Source organism: Capricornis sumatraensis, chromosome 15 (genome assembly GCF_032405125.1).
Source record: "Capricornis sumatraensis isolate serow.1 chromosome 15, serow.2, whole genome shotgun sequence".
In the NCBI taxonomy this organism is placed as follows: Eukaryota; Metazoa; Chordata; class Mammalia; order Artiodactyla; family Bovidae; genus Capricornis; species Capricornis sumatraensis.
In genome coordinates this window covers 66,414,677-66,431,966 of record NC_091083.1, presented here as the reverse complement: position 1 = coordinate 66,431,966, position 17,290 = coordinate 66,414,677, and the positions used below count along the sequence as shown (strand labels likewise).

The 17,290-nt window shown below is 46.7% G+C and overlaps 1 protein-coding gene across 4 annotated transcripts in view; it reads left to right on the top strand.

The window, feature by feature from the left end:
- The first annotated feature begins 514 nt into the window (after positions 1-514).
- PXMP4 (peroxisomal membrane protein 4) overlaps positions 515-17,290 on the top strand; it is a 31,341-nt gene continuing 14,565 nt past the window's right edge. For 2 of the 4 annotated variants that reach the window (XR_011145928.1, XR_011145927.1), the window contains exons 1-4: positions 515-638; positions 5,665-5,727; positions 8,863-9,061; positions 13,334-13,953. Coding sequence is in view for 2 of the 4 variants with exons in the window: in XM_068986900.1 (XP_068843001.1) it covers positions 526-638; positions 5,665-5,727; positions 8,863-9,061; positions 13,334-13,597 (639 nt within the window). In the remaining 2 variants the exon portion in view is untranslated. Of the gene's footprint in view, positions 639-5,664; positions 5,728-8,862; positions 9,062-13,333; positions 14,086-17,290 lie in introns of those variants that run through there. The other 2 variants (XM_068986900.1, XM_068986901.1) reach the window with 2 other exon arrangements.

The following is a 17,290-nucleotide window of genomic DNA, read 5'->3' as shown; positions in this document are numbered from 1 at the left end:
CCAAAAAGGTAAAGGTGCCAAGTGGTTTCTGGTCTGAGAAGATCGGTAGTCCATGTTTACCGATCAGAATCGTCCTGTGTAGAGTTAAGGCCTGGCTCCTCCCTGTGTCGCCATTCCTACTCTCCCGAGGGCGGCTCCTCTTTCAAAAAACTTCCAACCTCACAGGTGACAACACCTCTTCTAAGTCCCAGGGATATTGCTTTCTGATTGGACAAATTCAGGAATACGTTTCTTACCTTTTGCTGTCGAAATGGACGGAGCCCATTGTAATTGGCTACGAGCTTTCCCTCTCTTCCAATCAGACCGCTCTTCGGGAGAGTGCGTGCGTCCCATTCCGCTGGTGAGTTAAGTGAGCTCTGTGATCGGCCCTGCTCGTATGAGTGACAGCAGACACATCCTATGGGCTCAAAAACGCGGCTGCAATGTCCGGCACCATCCGGCAGCTCCAGCCCTACTTGTTCAGATCAGTTCAGTCGGTTAGTCACGTCCTGCTCCGTGCCCACCACCCCCAGCGACGCCACCATTATGGCCGCCCCACCGCAGCTGAGGACTTTGCTCTTTGCGGTCAACACACTATTGCGCAAGCGCCGCTACCACGCAGCACTGGCCATGCTTAAGGGCTTCCGGAACGGGGCAGTGTGAGTGGGGTCTTCGGGCTGGGCAGGGGCTGAAGGATCGGTCTGGTGAGGTTGGAGAAGCGGGCTCTGCTACTGGCGCCGCTGCGTTGTGCGCCCTTGAGCAGCCCTAGTGTGTCTCTAGGTCTTGGTGTCCACTGTCGGCGCAGTGGGCGCTGGATTTTGGGTTCCGTGCGCCTTCTGAGCCGGGGCTCTAACTACGCTGTTTCTAGGTACTCCATGCTTTGCAGCCTGGTCCTATTGCCTTGACTATTTCCCATGCCAGACCCTGTATCCCTTCATTTGGGTCCAGTTTTCCCCCTCCCGCTGCTGTGTGCCCTTGGGCCTATCTGGCTTCCGCAGTTCCATCTGCACAGTGGGAAACTGGACTCTGCCTTCTAGCAAGCCTGCGGCTCTGCCTCTCTATGCTCCGCCCATTAAGCTGCCCCGGACTTTGTTTCATCCCGCTTCTCTTTCTTTTGTAAGATTCTACTGCTAAGTCCTTTTCTGATAAGCCGCAGGTGTGACCATTGTAACTGAAGCTGCAAGTATTTGCCAAGCAAACATTACAATTTGGCCATCAAACCTGCAGAACAGGAGGACATTTCCTCTGGCTGGCATCAGGAGGGGAACTCAGTTTCCTTTAAACTTTATGCATAAATGCTATCATTTATTGAGAGCCTACAGTGCCAGAACTGGGGAAGCATCAAAAAACAAAGGGAACAAAAATCTGCGCGTTCTTGGAGTTGACATTTTAGTGGTAGCATGACATGGTGGTGTGGATGTGATCACCTCAGTTTGAGTACTGGTGCCCCTTACCTGCATGATCTTGTACAACTCATTTAGGCTCTCTAAGCCTCAATTTTTATAAAATGGGGCTGATAATAGTACTTATATTGAAAGATTGTTGCTGAGCCATGAAAGACGCCAGGATTCTTGGCCTCCGGAGGAGAGGAATTCAATCCCGGGCCAGTGACAGGCTTGATCACTTAAGCTTTTGTGTAATAAAGTTTTATTAAAGTATAAAAGAATTAGAGAAAGCTTCTGACATAGACATCAGCAGAAAGAGTGCCCGCCTGCTAGTCTTTAGTTCGATGTTATGTAGCTACTAGCAGTCTGCTAATTAGAGAAAGGAAATGTCTCAAAACTCAGAGACTGGCACCAGGCCCCTCACCCACAACATGCATTTTGCGATAACATTGGCACAAGGTGAGTTGTCCCGGGCCATAAAATGATTGACATGAATCTTGAACGGGAGGTTTCTAACCAAATACAGTCTCATTAACATAGCTTAAGAGAACATTTGCTTGAGTAAAACATACTGGTTTGTCAAGTCGGTTCCATCTAAGACTCAGAACCTAGGAAGAGAGCTGCTGCTGCTGCTGAGTCACTTCAGTAGCTCCCCCATTCCTGGGATTCTCCAGGCAAGAACACTGGAGTGGGTTGCCATTTCCTTCTCCAAGGCATGAAAGTGAAAAGTGAAAGTGTAGTCACTCAGTCATCTCCGACTCTTAGCAATCCCATGGATTGTAGCCTACCAGGCTCCTCTGTCCCTGGGATTCTCCAGGCAAGAACACTGGAGTGGGTTGCTATTTCTTTATACGAGAGAGTCCAGGGTAAATACATAGTTCATTAATATAGCTTAAGACAAACATTTCCATAAGAAAAACCGGATTGGTTAGATCAAGGTTTGAGAAAAGTTAAGTTCTGGTGGAACCAGGTGTTGTCATGGCAACAAAATTTTAAAAGAAACCTCTTTTTAAATTTGTATAGAGAAGGGGAAAAAAATCTAACACTTGTTGTTTCCTCCTGCCGCTTAAGAGGGAGAAGGCCATGGCACCCCACTCCGGTACTCTTGCCTGGAAAATCCCATGGATGGAAAAGCCTGGTAGGCTACAATCCATGGGGTCGCGAAGAGTTGCAGACATGACTGAGCGACCTCACTTTCACTTTTCACTTTCATGCATTGGAGAAGGCAATGGCAACCCACTCCAGTGTTCTTGCCTGGAGAATCCCAGGGACGGCGGAGCCTGGTGGGCTGTCGTCTATGGGGTCGCACAGAGTCGGATAGGACTGAAGTGACTTAGCAGCAGCAGCAGCAGCCGCTTAAGAGAGAGATAAAAAATGTCTGACACTTGTAGTCTGTTTCCTCCATTTGGAGACCCCTGGCCTTCCTGCCTGTTACCCTCTCAATATCTTACTGTCAGGCCTTCCTGGTGGCCCAGAAGGTAAAGAATCTGCCTGCAATGCAGGAGACCCAGGTGCGATCCCTGGGTTGGGAATATCCCCTGGAGAAGGAAATGGCAACCCACTTCATTATTGTTGCCTGGATAATACCATGGACAGAGGACAGACTGAACAACGAACATTTTGACTTTCATCATACTGTCGAGAGGATTGAGTCAATATGTGTGAAATGCTCAGCATAGCGCCTGATATGTATATAACTGTTGGGTGCTGTAATCATTGTTATAGTGGCATGGATGTCTGCCTGGCTCACTCCTTCACCTTCAGGCTTCTGATTGTCACCTCAATGAGGCTATCTCTGAACTTCCACCTCCTTTCCTACTGACTTTTCCTCTGCAGTCCTTATCACCACCTGACACTTAAGTATTCACTTACGCATCCGTTATTTTCTACTCTGTCTCTCACTAGAAAACGAGCTTCATGGGGACAGAAATTTTTATCTGTTTTGTTCCTTAGTATAAGTAGGCTTTTAAATATTAACTGAATGAATAAGTGTATAAAGGAGGAATTGCCATCGTACACATTTTCTGGATGAGAAGACCATGGCTCAGAGAGGAAAATTCATAGCTCAGTGGTAACGAATCTACCTGCCAGTGCAGCAGACACAGGTTCGATTCCTGGTCCGGGAAGATCCCACATGTTGCGGTGTAACTAAGCCCATGAGCCGCAACCATTGAGCCTGTGCCCTACAGCCAGGAAATGTAACTACTGAGCCCACATGCCCCAGAGCCCATGCTCTGCAACAGGAGAAGCCGCTGCAATGAGAAGCCCACGCAGCAACAAAGACCCAGGACAGCCAAAAATAAATTAAAAAAATTTTTTTTTAAAAGAACAAAAATGTAGGTGTATAAAATTTTTTTAATTAAAAAAGAAATTAATCATAATCCTGTAATGTTGACTGCTGTCTAGTCAATAGACATATTGTCCCAGTTGTCCCCTAAATGCCCTCTATAGCAAGATAGTCTAAATAAGGATCTCCCAGGATATCATACTGCATCTGTCATGGTCCTTTATTTATTTAATTCCTCTTTTACATGGAAGAGGACTGAAGGTCTGTGTTCAGAGCTGCTCTGAAGTTTCCTTGGTCATGACGATTTTGTTTTGTTTTGTTTTTGCCACACCACATGGCACGTGATCTTAGTTCTCCACCCAGGAGTCGAAACTTCACCTGCTGCAGTGGAAGCACAGAGTCTTAATCACTGGACCGCTGGGGAAGTCCCTGTCATGTTCTTTCAGTCCTTTTTAATCCAGAGCATTCCATGTTTCAGGACACAGAGAGATCTTGTGAGTGGCAGTAACTGGCTCCCACCAGAGTCTGAGTAGTTTGGGAAGGGGGCCAGGCACATGTAGGCAGTTGGGGGCATTGTTCCATTCCTGTCTGAGGTATAAGGCAGGGTCCTATTCACCTTGGCCAGCTGGAGGCCAATGGCGTCTTTATTCAGGGTAAGAAGACATGCCTTTGGAGAAGGCGGGGCAGAGAACTTGCTAGGGGCCAGAGGAGGGTCCTGCCCACCCACTGCTAGGCCGCGAGCAAATAAGCCGTTCAGCCTGGCCGCCACATACAGTAACACTGCTGTCAGTTGATCACACTTTTTGATTTTTTAAAAAGTTAGATAGCATATGCACAAAAGGCATAAAAAGTTAGACCCTTTTAGAAGTTTACACACCTTGCTTTAACCAAGCCTACAGCATACCTAGAGCTTCCTGGTTCATGTACAGCTCTGTGTATTCCACTGGTTGCCATGGGTCCGTTATGTGTTTACCTAGTAGCCCCCTGTGGATGGACACAGGTTTGCTCCCAGTCTTTTGCTGCTTCAAACAAGCCTCACAAGGACCTGCCTAGCAGTCCAGTGGCTAAGACTGCATGCTCCCAATGCAGCGGGCCTGGGTTTGACCCCTGGTCTGGGAACTAGACTCCCCATGCCGCAACTACAACCCAGTGCAGCCAAAATGAATACAGACATAAATAAATACTTTGTGGGGGGGGAACAAGCCTGACAGATACTCATATGACAGCAATATGGGGCTCATGACCATTGTCTGAAGGAGACTGTCAAAGGTTGTTAGACCTCGTAGCCTGGAAAGGTCAGGGCCAGACAGCTGGAGAACTTGGTGGAGCGAGGGCAAGTCCAATAAAGAAAAAAAAGACAGGTAGCGACATTAGTACTGGTTGAATGAGGAACTTTTACATGTGGCTAGGTCCTTAACTGCCAGAAACAACTCTGAAACAGGCAATACTTTTTACTGAAGGGAGAAGGGAGACTCAGAGACATTCAGTGATTTACCCAAGTTTATAGAGCAAAACTGGAGAAGGCAATGGCACCCCACTCCAGTACTCTTACCTGGAAAATCCCATGGATGGAGGAGCCTGGTAGGCTGCAGTCCATGGGGTCGCTGAGAGTTGGACACGACTGAGTGACTTCACTTTGACTTTTCACTTTCCTGCATTGGAGAAGGAAATGGCAACCCACTCCAGTGTTCTTGCCTGGAGAATCCCAGGGACGGGGGAGCCTGGTGGGCTGCCGTCTATGGGGTCGCACAGAATCGGACACAACTGAAGTGACTTGGCAGCAGCAGCAGCAGCATAGAGCAAAACAGGGCAAGGCTTTGGTACCAGATACTATTTACTTTGTATGACCCACTGGGAACCCAGATCTAACTCAAAAGCCAGTGTTAGGTTCCCTCCCGAAATGATATTAGGATTAGGGAGGGGGAGGAGGGGGCACAGGGAGTCAAAGAGAGAGCTCAGAAAGAAACAGTGGTGCAGTGGTGCCTTAATAACCATTTTCTTTTGTTTCTACAGCTATGGAGCCAAAATCCGGGCCCCTCACGCGCTGGTCATGACCTTTCTTTTCCGGAGTGGCAGGTACCTGTCCCCTCTGCACACCCCTCAAACTGGGCAAGATTGTGCCAGGACTACTGGTGCAGTAGCCTCCAGGTTGGGTCCAACCTGCCCACACCACCATCTCCTAGAGTACAAGTCTGATTCTGTTATCCCATCTTGAAAATTCACCAGCTCCTGGCTCCTTGCTGTTCCCCAGAGAAGCCAGCTTCCAGGTGTGGCATTCAAGGCCCCCTGCAGTCTGACCTCAGGGACATTCCCTCTTCTCTCCAACGCCCACCCTGGGGAGCTCTTGGCACCAAGACTCGCTGCCATTCATTCATGTGCAGCAGGTGGTTCCACCTCTTTACATTTCTCATGCAGTACCCACACACACACACCGGGAATCCCCTTTCCTCTTCTACCCCATCTTTATTCCTTCCTAGCAACCCACACCAGTTCTCTGAGGATCCCTTTCTCAGGAAAACTCTCCATGACCTACTTTGTTTCCTTGTTCAAACTTCTTGGCCTTTCTCTGATCTTCCATAACTTCCCTCAAGGCACTTCTCAGAAATCACCTTGTGTTTTAGTTTTTAATGTATCTAGCTTCACCTGGAGTTTATAAGAATCATACACGGACTGCCTGCTGCTCAAATCCAGGTCGTGAAGATTTCTTTATGTATTTTTCCTTTTAAAATTTATTTTTGTTTTAGTTTTTGTCCTCCAGATTATTATTATTTTTAATTAAACTCATTCATTCCTTCAGTAAATATTTATTGAGCATCTAATATGTGCCAGACACTGTCTTTAGGTGCTGGGGATACAGCAGAGAATGATCCCTTCCCTCGTACAGCTGACATTTTAGCAAGGCGTAGCAGAAAATAAACATAATAAATTAAAAAAGTATGTGGGAGGTTAGAATATTATATTATATGGGCTGTAGGAAAGAAAATGTAGAGCAGGGAAAGGGGATACAGAGTGCTGGGGGAAGGGCAGGGTGCAGAGCTAAATAGGGAAGGGCTCATTGAGAAAGTGACATTTAAGTAGAGACTTGAAGGAGATGGAAGAGTTGGCCACGTGGGTAACAAGGGAAGGAGTGTTTCATACCAAGGGAGCAGCCTGTGCAAAGGCCCTGAGGGGTGATCATACCTGGTGAGTTTGAGGAGGCTGGAGCACAGGGATTGCAGGGGAGAGAACAAACAGAGGAATATTATGGGGGTAACTGGGGCCCATCCTGTTCAGGATTAGGTCAAAGAGAAGAGTTTGGCTTTTCCTCTTCTTTTTGTTTAATTTTCTAAATTTTTAATTGGAAGATAATTACTTTACAATGTTGTGGTTTCTGACACACAACAATGCTAATTAGCCATAAATATATATATGTATGTATATATACTTAGATTTATTGAGCATATACTATATATGTATGTGTGTATATATATGTGTGTTATATACACATGTATATCTCTCCTCCCTCTTGAACCTTCCTCCCACCCCTCTGGTGTTTCCTCTAAATGGAACAGGAAATTGTTGTAAGAATCTGTATAGGGACATGCTACTATTTGACTTAAATTTAATAGTGAGGAAGTGAAGTGTTTGCTGCTAGGGGTCAAGGGGAGAAATAGGTGTAAAGTAGGAGGCAGTGCCAATAATCCAGCTGAGCAGCTTTGGTGGCCTTGATGGTGGCATAGAGGTGACAAGTGTTCAGATTCTAGAAACATATTAAGGCAGTATTAGTGCCTACGCTTGGGGAGTGGGAAATGTAGCTTGCCTTAGAACTGGCAGTGGTGGGCCCGTGTTCCTGTGGGGTGAGACCTCGCTGACTCCTAGCTGTCCCCCCCTCGCCTGGCAGACTTCCCAGGCCCCAGCTGACACACTTCAAGGCCCTCCTCCGGCCTCGAGGCTGCATGCGGTTGCTGGGCCTGAATTGGTCTCCCAGAGCACACGCAGTTCCTCTCCTTGGCTCTCCTCACTGCCCCCTGGTGATTGTGAAAAGATAAGTCAAACCACGTGCCTTACTTAAAGGTTCACTTCTCTCAAGATAAAGACAAAGCTTAGGACTTGCTTGGCGGCCCGGTGTTTTAAGAATTTGCCTGCCAATGTGGGGGACATGGGTTCAGTCCCTGCTCTGGGAAGACTCCGCATGCCTTGGAGCAACTAAGTCTGTGTGCAGGAACTACTGAGCCCACACACCTAGAGTGCGTGCTCCCCAACAAGAGAACCCACTGCAACTAGAGAGCAGCCCTGGCTCTGCAACTAGATAAAGCCCTCGAGCAGCAACGAAGACCCAGTCCAGCCAAAAATAAATGAATTTTTTTTTTTTTAAGATGCATCTTACCATAGTCCCACCTATCCCTCACAGCCTTTGCCTCACACATTTTCTGCTCAGGCCTTAATGACCTCTCTTTGTTCATTTACTCCCCACTCTCTGTCCCTCCTCAGGGCCTCTGCTCGTGTTGATCCCAGTACACCTCCTCTCCCCTCTTGACCTCATGGACTCCTCATCCTTCACATCCTGGCATCATTGCTTGTCAGGGTCAAAGTTTGACCTTTGGTTTGTGATTATTCATTTCATAATTCCCTCTTCCACTAGATCATAAACCTTGTGAGGGCAGCAAGCAGATCTATTTTTTCTCAGAATCATATCCTCAGATCCAGCACATAGTATGTACTCGCTCATTCACTCATTCATTTCTTCACATGTTCACTCCAGAAACAAATGTATTGAGCATCTGCTGTGTGCCAGGCCATGCTCTGGGCACTTAGGATGAATGAGTGAGGTATAGATACCACTGTCTGGTAGCTTCCACTGGGATGGGGTGGGAGTGGGGGGAAATAATAAACAAGCATGTAAATGTCAGATGGTGATACGAGCTCTGAAGGAAAAGAAAAGTCGGATAAGGGAACAGAATACAATGGGCATTCTTACATGTGGGGTAGTCAGGGAAGACCTCTTGAAGAAGGTGGTGGGGTAGTCAGGGAAGACCTCTTCGAGGAGATGGCGTGAAGTCAAAGCCTGTATCCAGGGAGGGAGCAGCCCTCAGGGCATGGAGGGCAGAGGCCTGGGGTTGAATGAGCGCTGGCCTGTGGGCTCCTTGCCTGGGCTGGTTTTGCATGCCAGGTGGGTGGATGCCCCCGGAGCGGCGGGGCCTGCACTCACGGCGGCTCCCTGTGTCTATGCAGCCTCTGGGAGAAGCTGCGCGCCATCCTGCAGGCCACATACACCCACTCCTGGAACCTGGCCAGGTTTGTGTTCTTCTACAAGGGACTCTGCGCCCTGCAGTCCCACATCCAGGGTGAGACCTACCAGGCACACTCATTCGTGTCTGCCTTCATCGGGGGCTTGCTGGTGTTTGGAAACAACAACAACATCAACAGCCAGGTAAAGGTCCTCCCGGAATAGGGGCTGGGAGAGGGCTAGGGGGTGGGGCAGGATTCAGGTATAGAGTTGGGAATGGGAGTCAAAGAAGACGAGCTCTTGGCTCCCTGCCATGTCTGAGGGTCTGTAGTTCACCAATCCCTGTGTGACCTTGGGAAGGTCACTTCCCCTTGAACTTCCCTCTCTGTTAACCAGGTACCTTGCTGGAGTTCCATGTAGCTCTCTGGGGCAAAGATTTAAAAAAATAAAACAAAAGACGCCCCCAAACACTACTCTGCAGTGAAGTAAGAAAAAAAAATGAGTAAGATTTTCATAAAATGAAACTTACTACATTCGAAGAATTATCTCTTATTCTGCAACTTGCCCTTTTTCATTAAAAATTCCATTTTTTAATGAGATAATCATAAAACAAAATGCTAACTGTTGCTGCTACTGCTGTTGTAGCATCCTTCTTGCGCTATATGAAAAGTTGGCAGTCTTTCCAATTTGCCTCCCTCAAATTTCTTAAATATTCTTAAATTATAAAAATAATTTTTTTATTTTCACATTTTAAGTAATGCAAACTAAGCACCCCTTATGTGCCTGGCACACTTCTGGATGCTTAGGATACATCATGATGAAATTAGAAAATAAATTGAAAAGAAAGTCTCTCTCCCCCTCTAACTGTCCAGCCACTGTCCAGAAACACTTTTTTTTTTTTTTTTAATAATTTTTATTGGAGTATTGGGTTTCCCAGGTGGCTCAGTGGTAAAGAATCTGCCTGCCAATTCAGGAAGATGCAGGAGATGTGGGTTTGATCCCTGGGTCAGGAAGATTCCCTGGAGGAGGATGGCATGGCAACCCACTCCAGTATTCTTGCCTGAAGATCCCGTGGACAGAGGAGCCTGGAGGGCTACAGTCCATAGGGTCGAAAAGAGTCGGACATGACTGAGTGCGCGCGCACGCACACACACACACACACACACACACAACTGGAGTATAGTTGATTTACAATGTTGTGTTTCTGCTATTCAGTAAAGTGAATCAGTTATACGTGTATATAGACCGTCATTTTAACTGTGTCTTGTGTAGCCTTTCAGAACTTGTCTGTGCTTGTATCAGTGTTCATAGCAGGAGTTTTCCACCAACGAGATCATAGTACGTTATTTTTTTATGTAACAGTGTATCTTGGAGGCTTCTCTTGTCAGTCCCTCCTTTATAACGAGCAGAGCTCTCTGCTGATGGGATAGACCAGCCTTGATTTCACAGTCTCCTCTGGATGGACATTTAGGGGCTCTTTAGCGTTTGACCTCACACATACACTGTAGTTCAGTGTATCATCTTTGTTCAGACATCTTCCTGCACTTGTATCAGTCTGTCTGTAAGTTCCTAGACATGGAGTTGTAGAGTCTATGGATATGAGCATTTTGTATTTTGGGAAATTTTCTCCATTTTTTTTTTTTATATAGGAATTTCACTTGTCTATGAACTTCCAAATTCTAGGAATCCTGGATATACCCATTTCCTTCCCCCTTCCCTCCTTTCCCTCACCCCTGGCAACAGCTGCTCTGACCTCCATTCAAAATGTTACATGATGGACATACAGATGGCCAACAGGCACAGGAAAAGGAACACGAAAAGATGGTCAATTTCACTAATTGTTAGAGAAATGCAAATCAAAACTATAGTGAAATACCACCTCACACCAGTCAGAATGCCATCATCAAAAAGTCTACAAATAACAAATGCTGGAGAGGGTGTGGAGAAAACGGAACACTCATGTACTGTTGGTGGGAATGTAAATTGATGCAGTCACTGCGGAGAACAGTGTCAAGGTCCCTTTAAAAACTAAAACTAGAGTCATCATACAATCCAGCAATCCCAGTCCTGGGCATATATATGGAAAAGATGAAAACTCTTAATTCAAAAAGATACATATACCCCAGTGTTCATAGCAGCACTATTTACAAGCATGGAAGCAACCATTGACAGATGAACAGATAAAGAGGATATAGTGTATACACACACACACACACACACACACACACGAATATTATTCAACCATAAAAAAGAATGAAATAATGCCATTTGCAGCAACATGGACGGACCTAGAAATTATCATACTAAGTAAAACCAGACAGAAAAAGGCAAATATATCACATGTGGAATTCTGTGCGACCCCATCCCTGGGATTCTCCAGGCAAGAACACTGGAGTGGGTTGCCATTTCCTTCTCCAATGCATGAAAGTGAAAAGTCAAAGTGATGTCGCTTAGTCGTGTCTGACCTTCAGCGACCCCATGGACTGCAGCCTTCCAGGCTCCTCCATCCATGGGATTTTCCAGGCAAGAGTACTGGAGTGGGGTGTCATTGCCTTCTCCGAGAAAAGATGATACAAATGAACTTATTTATGAAACAGAAACAGACTCACAGACATAGAAAACAAATTTATGGTTATCAAAGCAGGGGGGCATAAATTAGTAGGAGTTTGGAATTAACACATACTACTATATATAAAATATATAAACAACAATTAGTAAGGGAAGTATACAATATTTTATATTTTATAATATAAAATTTTTTATAATCTGAAAAAGAATATACATACATGTATGTGTGTGTATAGCTTAATCACTTTGCTATACACCTGAAGCACAACATTGTAAATCAACTATACTTCAATTTAAAAAAATATAAATGGAGTCATTATAGTATGTAATCTTTGAGGATTGGGTTTTTTCACTCAGCATAATTTCCTGGCAATTCTTCCAAGTTATTGTATCAGCTGTTCATTCCTTTTCACTGCTGAGTAGTGTTCCATGGTATGGATATACCTATGGAAGTACATCTGGGTTGTTTCTAGCTTTTGCCTATTAGGCATGCAGCTGCTCAGAACCTCCTTGTATATGTATTTGGTGAACATAAGTTTTCACTTCTGTGATAAATACCTGGAGCGCAGTTCCTAGTCATATGATACATAAAGGGTTTTCCTGATATCTCAGAGATAAATAATCTGCCTGCAATGTAGGGGACATGGGTTTGATCCCTGGGTTGGGAAGGTCCCCTGGAGGAGGAAATGGCTACCCACTCAAATATTCTTGCCTGGAGAATCTCATGGACAGAGGAGCCTGGCGGGCTGCAGTCCAGAGGGTTGTAAAGGGTCAGACAGAACTCAGGGTCTGAGCACATACACACGGTACATATATAGTTAGTTTTAGAGGAGACTGACAAAGTATTTTCCAGGGTGGTTGTCCTGTTTTACACTCCTGTCAGGAATATATGTGTGGTCCAGTTTCTTCACCTTCAAGCTGGCATGTGGTTTATTACATTTCAGATTTTTGACATTTTGATAGGTGTGTAGTGCTTATTGTGGTCTTTAAAAAGTTAGTTATTTATTTGACTGTACCAGGTCTTAGCTGTGCCATGCAGGATCTAGTTTCCCAACCAGGGATGGAACCTGGGCCCCCTGCATTGGATGGTTAGAGTCTTAACCACTGGCTGCCAGCGAAGTCCCTCTCATTGTGGTTTTAATTTGCATTTCCTTAATGGCTAATGAAGCTGAACCTTTTTACATGTGGGAATGTAAATTGTCTATTTTCTTTTTGTGTAACCTCTTCAGTGAAATATCTGTTTGTGTCTTTTGCCTGTTTTCTAACTGGATTGCCTCTTTGTTTCACTGTTGTGTTTTGAGAGTTTCTAAAAATATTTTCCAGACACAAGTCTTTGTCAGATATGTGTTTGTAAATATTTTCTCTCAGTCTGTAGCTTTTCTTTTCAACCTCTTCACATGGACTTTCACAACTGAAGAATTTTGCATTTTGATGAAATCCAGTTTATTAATTTTTTTTTCATTTGTGGACTGTGTTTTTTGTCAGCAGGCTACCTTTTAGTTTTGAGCTGTGTAAATATATTCATTTTTCAAAATTTTTAATTAAAAAGAATAATAAAAGACATAAGTAGTGGGACTTCCCTGGCGGTCCAGAGGTTTAAACTGGGTGCTTTCATTGCAGGGGATATGGTTTGAATCCCTGGTTGAAGAACTAAGATCCCTTTTGCCATGCGATACTGCTAACAAAAAAAGACATAAATAGTAATATTCAAATGCCTGCTGCAAACCACTTCAAATCACCTTGCTCATACTCTGCAAAACCCTGATCCAGTGCACAGGCAGCACTCCAGGGTGGGGCGGGGTCGGGGAGGAGAATGGGGGGAAATGGGGGAGGGATGGGGTGGGGTGGGGTGGGTGGAAGGTTCCCAGTGGCTGGGCCCACTTCTAACCCCGTCCTTCCCTCCCACAGATCAACATGTACCTGCTATCCCGCATCCTGTTTGCCCTGTGCCGCCTGGGTGTGGAGAAGGGCTTCATCCCTGAACCCAGGTCGGACCCATTTCCATGGTTCACGGGGCTGGTGTGGGGGCTGGTACTGTGGCTCTTCGAGTACCACCGGCCAACCCTGCACCCCTCGCTGCAGTCGTCCATGACCTACCTGTACGAGGACAGCAACGTGTGGCACGACCTCTCGGACTTCCTTATCTACAACAAGAGCCAGCCCTCCAAGTAACAGGGCCCTCAGGTGCTCAGGAAGGCTCCTGCACCCCAGTCGGGTGACGGAGGTGTCCAGCTGCGGTTTGAGATTATGGCTCTACCTGCTAACCATCCCAGAGGATCCTACCTCTTCAAGATCTGGGGTCTCAGACTCTAACTTTTATTAGCCCAGGGCTCCATTTGGCGAAATGGAAGCACTGATTATCAGTTCTCATTAGGTACTCTTGAATAGTAGAACGAGCCACCGAATCAGGCTGAGGAGCCTTGGGCACGGTGACAGCTGCTGACTCTTGAGAGACCAGGGAAGGACACACCCCACCCTGGGCCTCAGGGATCATCGAGCCCAGACGAGGGCACTGAAGTCTCTTTCTGGTGGGTATGTTCTCTGACCATTCTGTAACAGAGGGCTTCTGGGTGGTGGGCTGCTGCTGCTAAGTTGCTTCAGTCATGTCTGACTCTGTGCGACCCCATAGACGGCAGCCCACCAGGCTCCCCCGTCCCTGGGATTCTCCAGGCAAGAACACTGGAGTGGGTTGCCATTTCCTTCTCCAATGCATGAAAGTGAAAAATGAAAGTGAAGTCGCTCAGTCGTGTCCGACTCTTAGCGACCCCATGAACTGCAGCCCACCAGGCTCCTCTGTCCATGGGATTTTCCAGGCAAGAGTACTGGAGTGGAGTGCCATTGCCTTGGGCAGTGAGTTGCAAAAATGCATTTTTAGACAATACTCAGTTTCTTGCCTTGGGTGTTCTATTGTAGAAGCTCCTGCGTTTCCACTGTCCAAAAGAAACACAGTGTGAGACATATGTGACTGAGCTTTTTTTAGCAGCCACAGTTTTTAAAAAGTGGAGGGAATTCCTGGTGGTCCAGTGGTTAGGACTCCGCTGTCACTGCCAAGTATGTGGATTCTCTCTCTGGTTGGGGAGCTAAGATCCCACATGCCACGAGGTATGGCCAAAAAAAAAAAAAAAAAAAATGTAGGGAGAGAAAGAAGCAGAGGAGATTAACCTTAATTATATCTTTGAATCCAATATTTCTCAAATGTTATCATTTTAATGTGTTAAATATAGAAATTAGTAAGATATTTTACATTCTATTTTTCTTGTACTAAGTCATCAGAATTAGGTGTGTGTTTTACACTTTCAGCATTTTTCAGTTTGGACTAGTCACATTTCAAGTGCTCAGCAGCCACATGTGGCTAGTGGCTGCTGTATTGGACAGCACAGATTAGAACATTCTATCCTTGCAGAAAATTCTAGTGGACAGTGCAGATACAGAGCTGGAGGACCTGGGCTTGAGTCCCTACTGGACTGCTGTGTAACCTTGGGGAAGGTTCTTCTCAGAGGCTCAGTTTCTACTAAAGTGAGGATAATCATAGTAATACCTGGTGTCTACATTGGACTTGTGTAACTACGTGGCTGCTTCAACTACTAATGACATCCACCTAGTGAACTCCCCCTTCCTCCTTCCTGGGTCCTTTGCACATTATTATTTGTGACCCATACAATGACCTTGCAGGTACATATCTTGATCTCCCATTTCACAGATGTGGAAACTGAGGCTCAGAGAAGTAACTTGCCAAAGGCAATACAACAAGTGTGACAGCCAAACCAGATCTGTGTGATTCAAAGCTCCTTTTTTTTCAGTGCCTTAAATTTAGAAAGTTAAACTATGCTATGCAAAATTAGCGAGTTATTGGGGTGCACACTCAAATGCCTATAGGAACCTGGGAAGTGGCATAAATGATGATGTTCTGGGTGCTATGCAGTCGGAAGGGACGGGGACCTGGTGAACTGGAGACTTGTGTGTGTGCCAGAACTAATTTTTTTTTTTAAAACCACCAAGCTGAACAAATCAAACACATCTCCAGGAGATTTGGTCCATGCGCCATCAATTGGAGTAGGCATACTTCAATCTCTTTTTATATTTTGAAAATTACTAGTAGAAATATCCACATGAGTCACTGGAGATCTTATTAAAATGTAGATTTTGATTCAGTGGGTTTGGGGTGGGGCCTGGGTTTCTCACGGCCCCTGGGTGATGGCTGCTGCTGTTCTGAGCTTGAGTAACAAGGTGGTAGGGAATGACAGGGGCCAGCCAGTAGCCTTTGTGACGAATGAGGAAGCTATGTCACAGAGCTGTTAGGTCATGAAGGCGGGACTGGGTCTGAGTCTAAACGGTGTATTCTCAGGCACAGTGTTGTACTGCCAGCTTAGAGCAGGTAGTCTTGAAGTTCCCTTAGTTCACTCTGTGGAGGCTGAATGAGGTCCTGAGGTTGTGGGGAGGGTAGAGGGTAGCCACCAGCAAGTGGGTTTTAAAGCAGATGCTGGAGTGCCCCACCCACATCCCGTCTAACTTACCACTTCAGTGCACACCAGCCACCATACTGCTACCCTGAGTCTTTCTGCCTGAGGGCTCCTCCCTTGCTCTCAGCACCTGCTCTGTCAGCCTGCGGCAGACCTGCAGTGCTGGAGATGACTACATCCTGGGAGCAGCTGTCAACCAGGGACTGGTGGCGACCCCCACTCCTGCCCTCCGATTGCCACTGGGTGGGATAACTCCCAGGTGCCTGCTCCACGCTGGTTCCCGGAGCACCCAGCAGGAATGAGCTCCAGCCGCCCACAGCGGTCACTTGTGTGATAACACCTCCTCCCTTGTCTCCTTTCCTCGTGCCCCTACCACTGCTTCCCGGGACCACTTCCCACAGAAACTGCTTGCCCTCAACATCCTCATCTCAGGGTCTGCTCTTGGGGGAACCCAAACTAAAACCGGCCCCTGGTGCAGCGAGTTGAGGGCCAGCAGAGCTTGGTGGTTAAGGCTATCAGCTTTGGAACCCAGAATGTATGGGCTCAGTTCTGGCCCCGCTGGTTCCTTGTAAGTGACTTAACCATTCAGGGCCTCCATCTTGTCATCTGTTAAACAGCCATTCTCATGGCACATGCCTTGGAGGGTGGTATGGAGGATTGAATGATACGACAGCATATAAAGTAAGCACTCGATGAATGCCTGCTGCTGTTTCCAATGTATCATCCAAATGTAAAAGGAAGCTTGGCCCCAAGGACTACGGACACTCTGCTTTCAACCTGGCCTGCCCACCCCTCAGCTGAAGGTAAAAGCCTTGGCTGCCCGCCCCCCATTCCTCCCGATGTCCCCCCACTGCTGCTGGGGGTTGGCCGGCTACCCTACCCACTGTCTCTGCTCTCTAAGAATAGGTTCCCCTCACAGATGGCATCTCTCTGGATCCTGCCAAAGCATCTGGTGTCTCCAACTGCTCACTCCAGGGAGGGAGGCGGTGTGGTCCTCATGCAGGACTAGAGCCCCGGCTCCTGGGAGGAGTTCCCACTCAGCTGCCTCCTGGCCCAGCCTCCGTGTCTGTAAGACCTGGAAAACCGGGATTGCCAGAGGCCCTTGGCCCACAGTAGGCGCTCCATAAATGCTAGTTCCTGAAATAGCAGTGTTTTAACGTGTCAATTAAGCACCTGCTACTTTCCTATGAGGTCTCTGACTTGCAAAGCTGTAAACAAAAATTTTAAAGCAATAATGCATACACAATAGCACAAAACATAAATGGGTACAAAAAGTGTATAATAAGGAAGAGTCAAGTTCCCCCTGAACCTCAGCTCCACCTACCCACCACTGCCCCAGCCAGGGGCGCCCCCATCCATACATTCTAGTGCACCCTTCCTGAGAAATTCTCTGCACAGCCAGCCA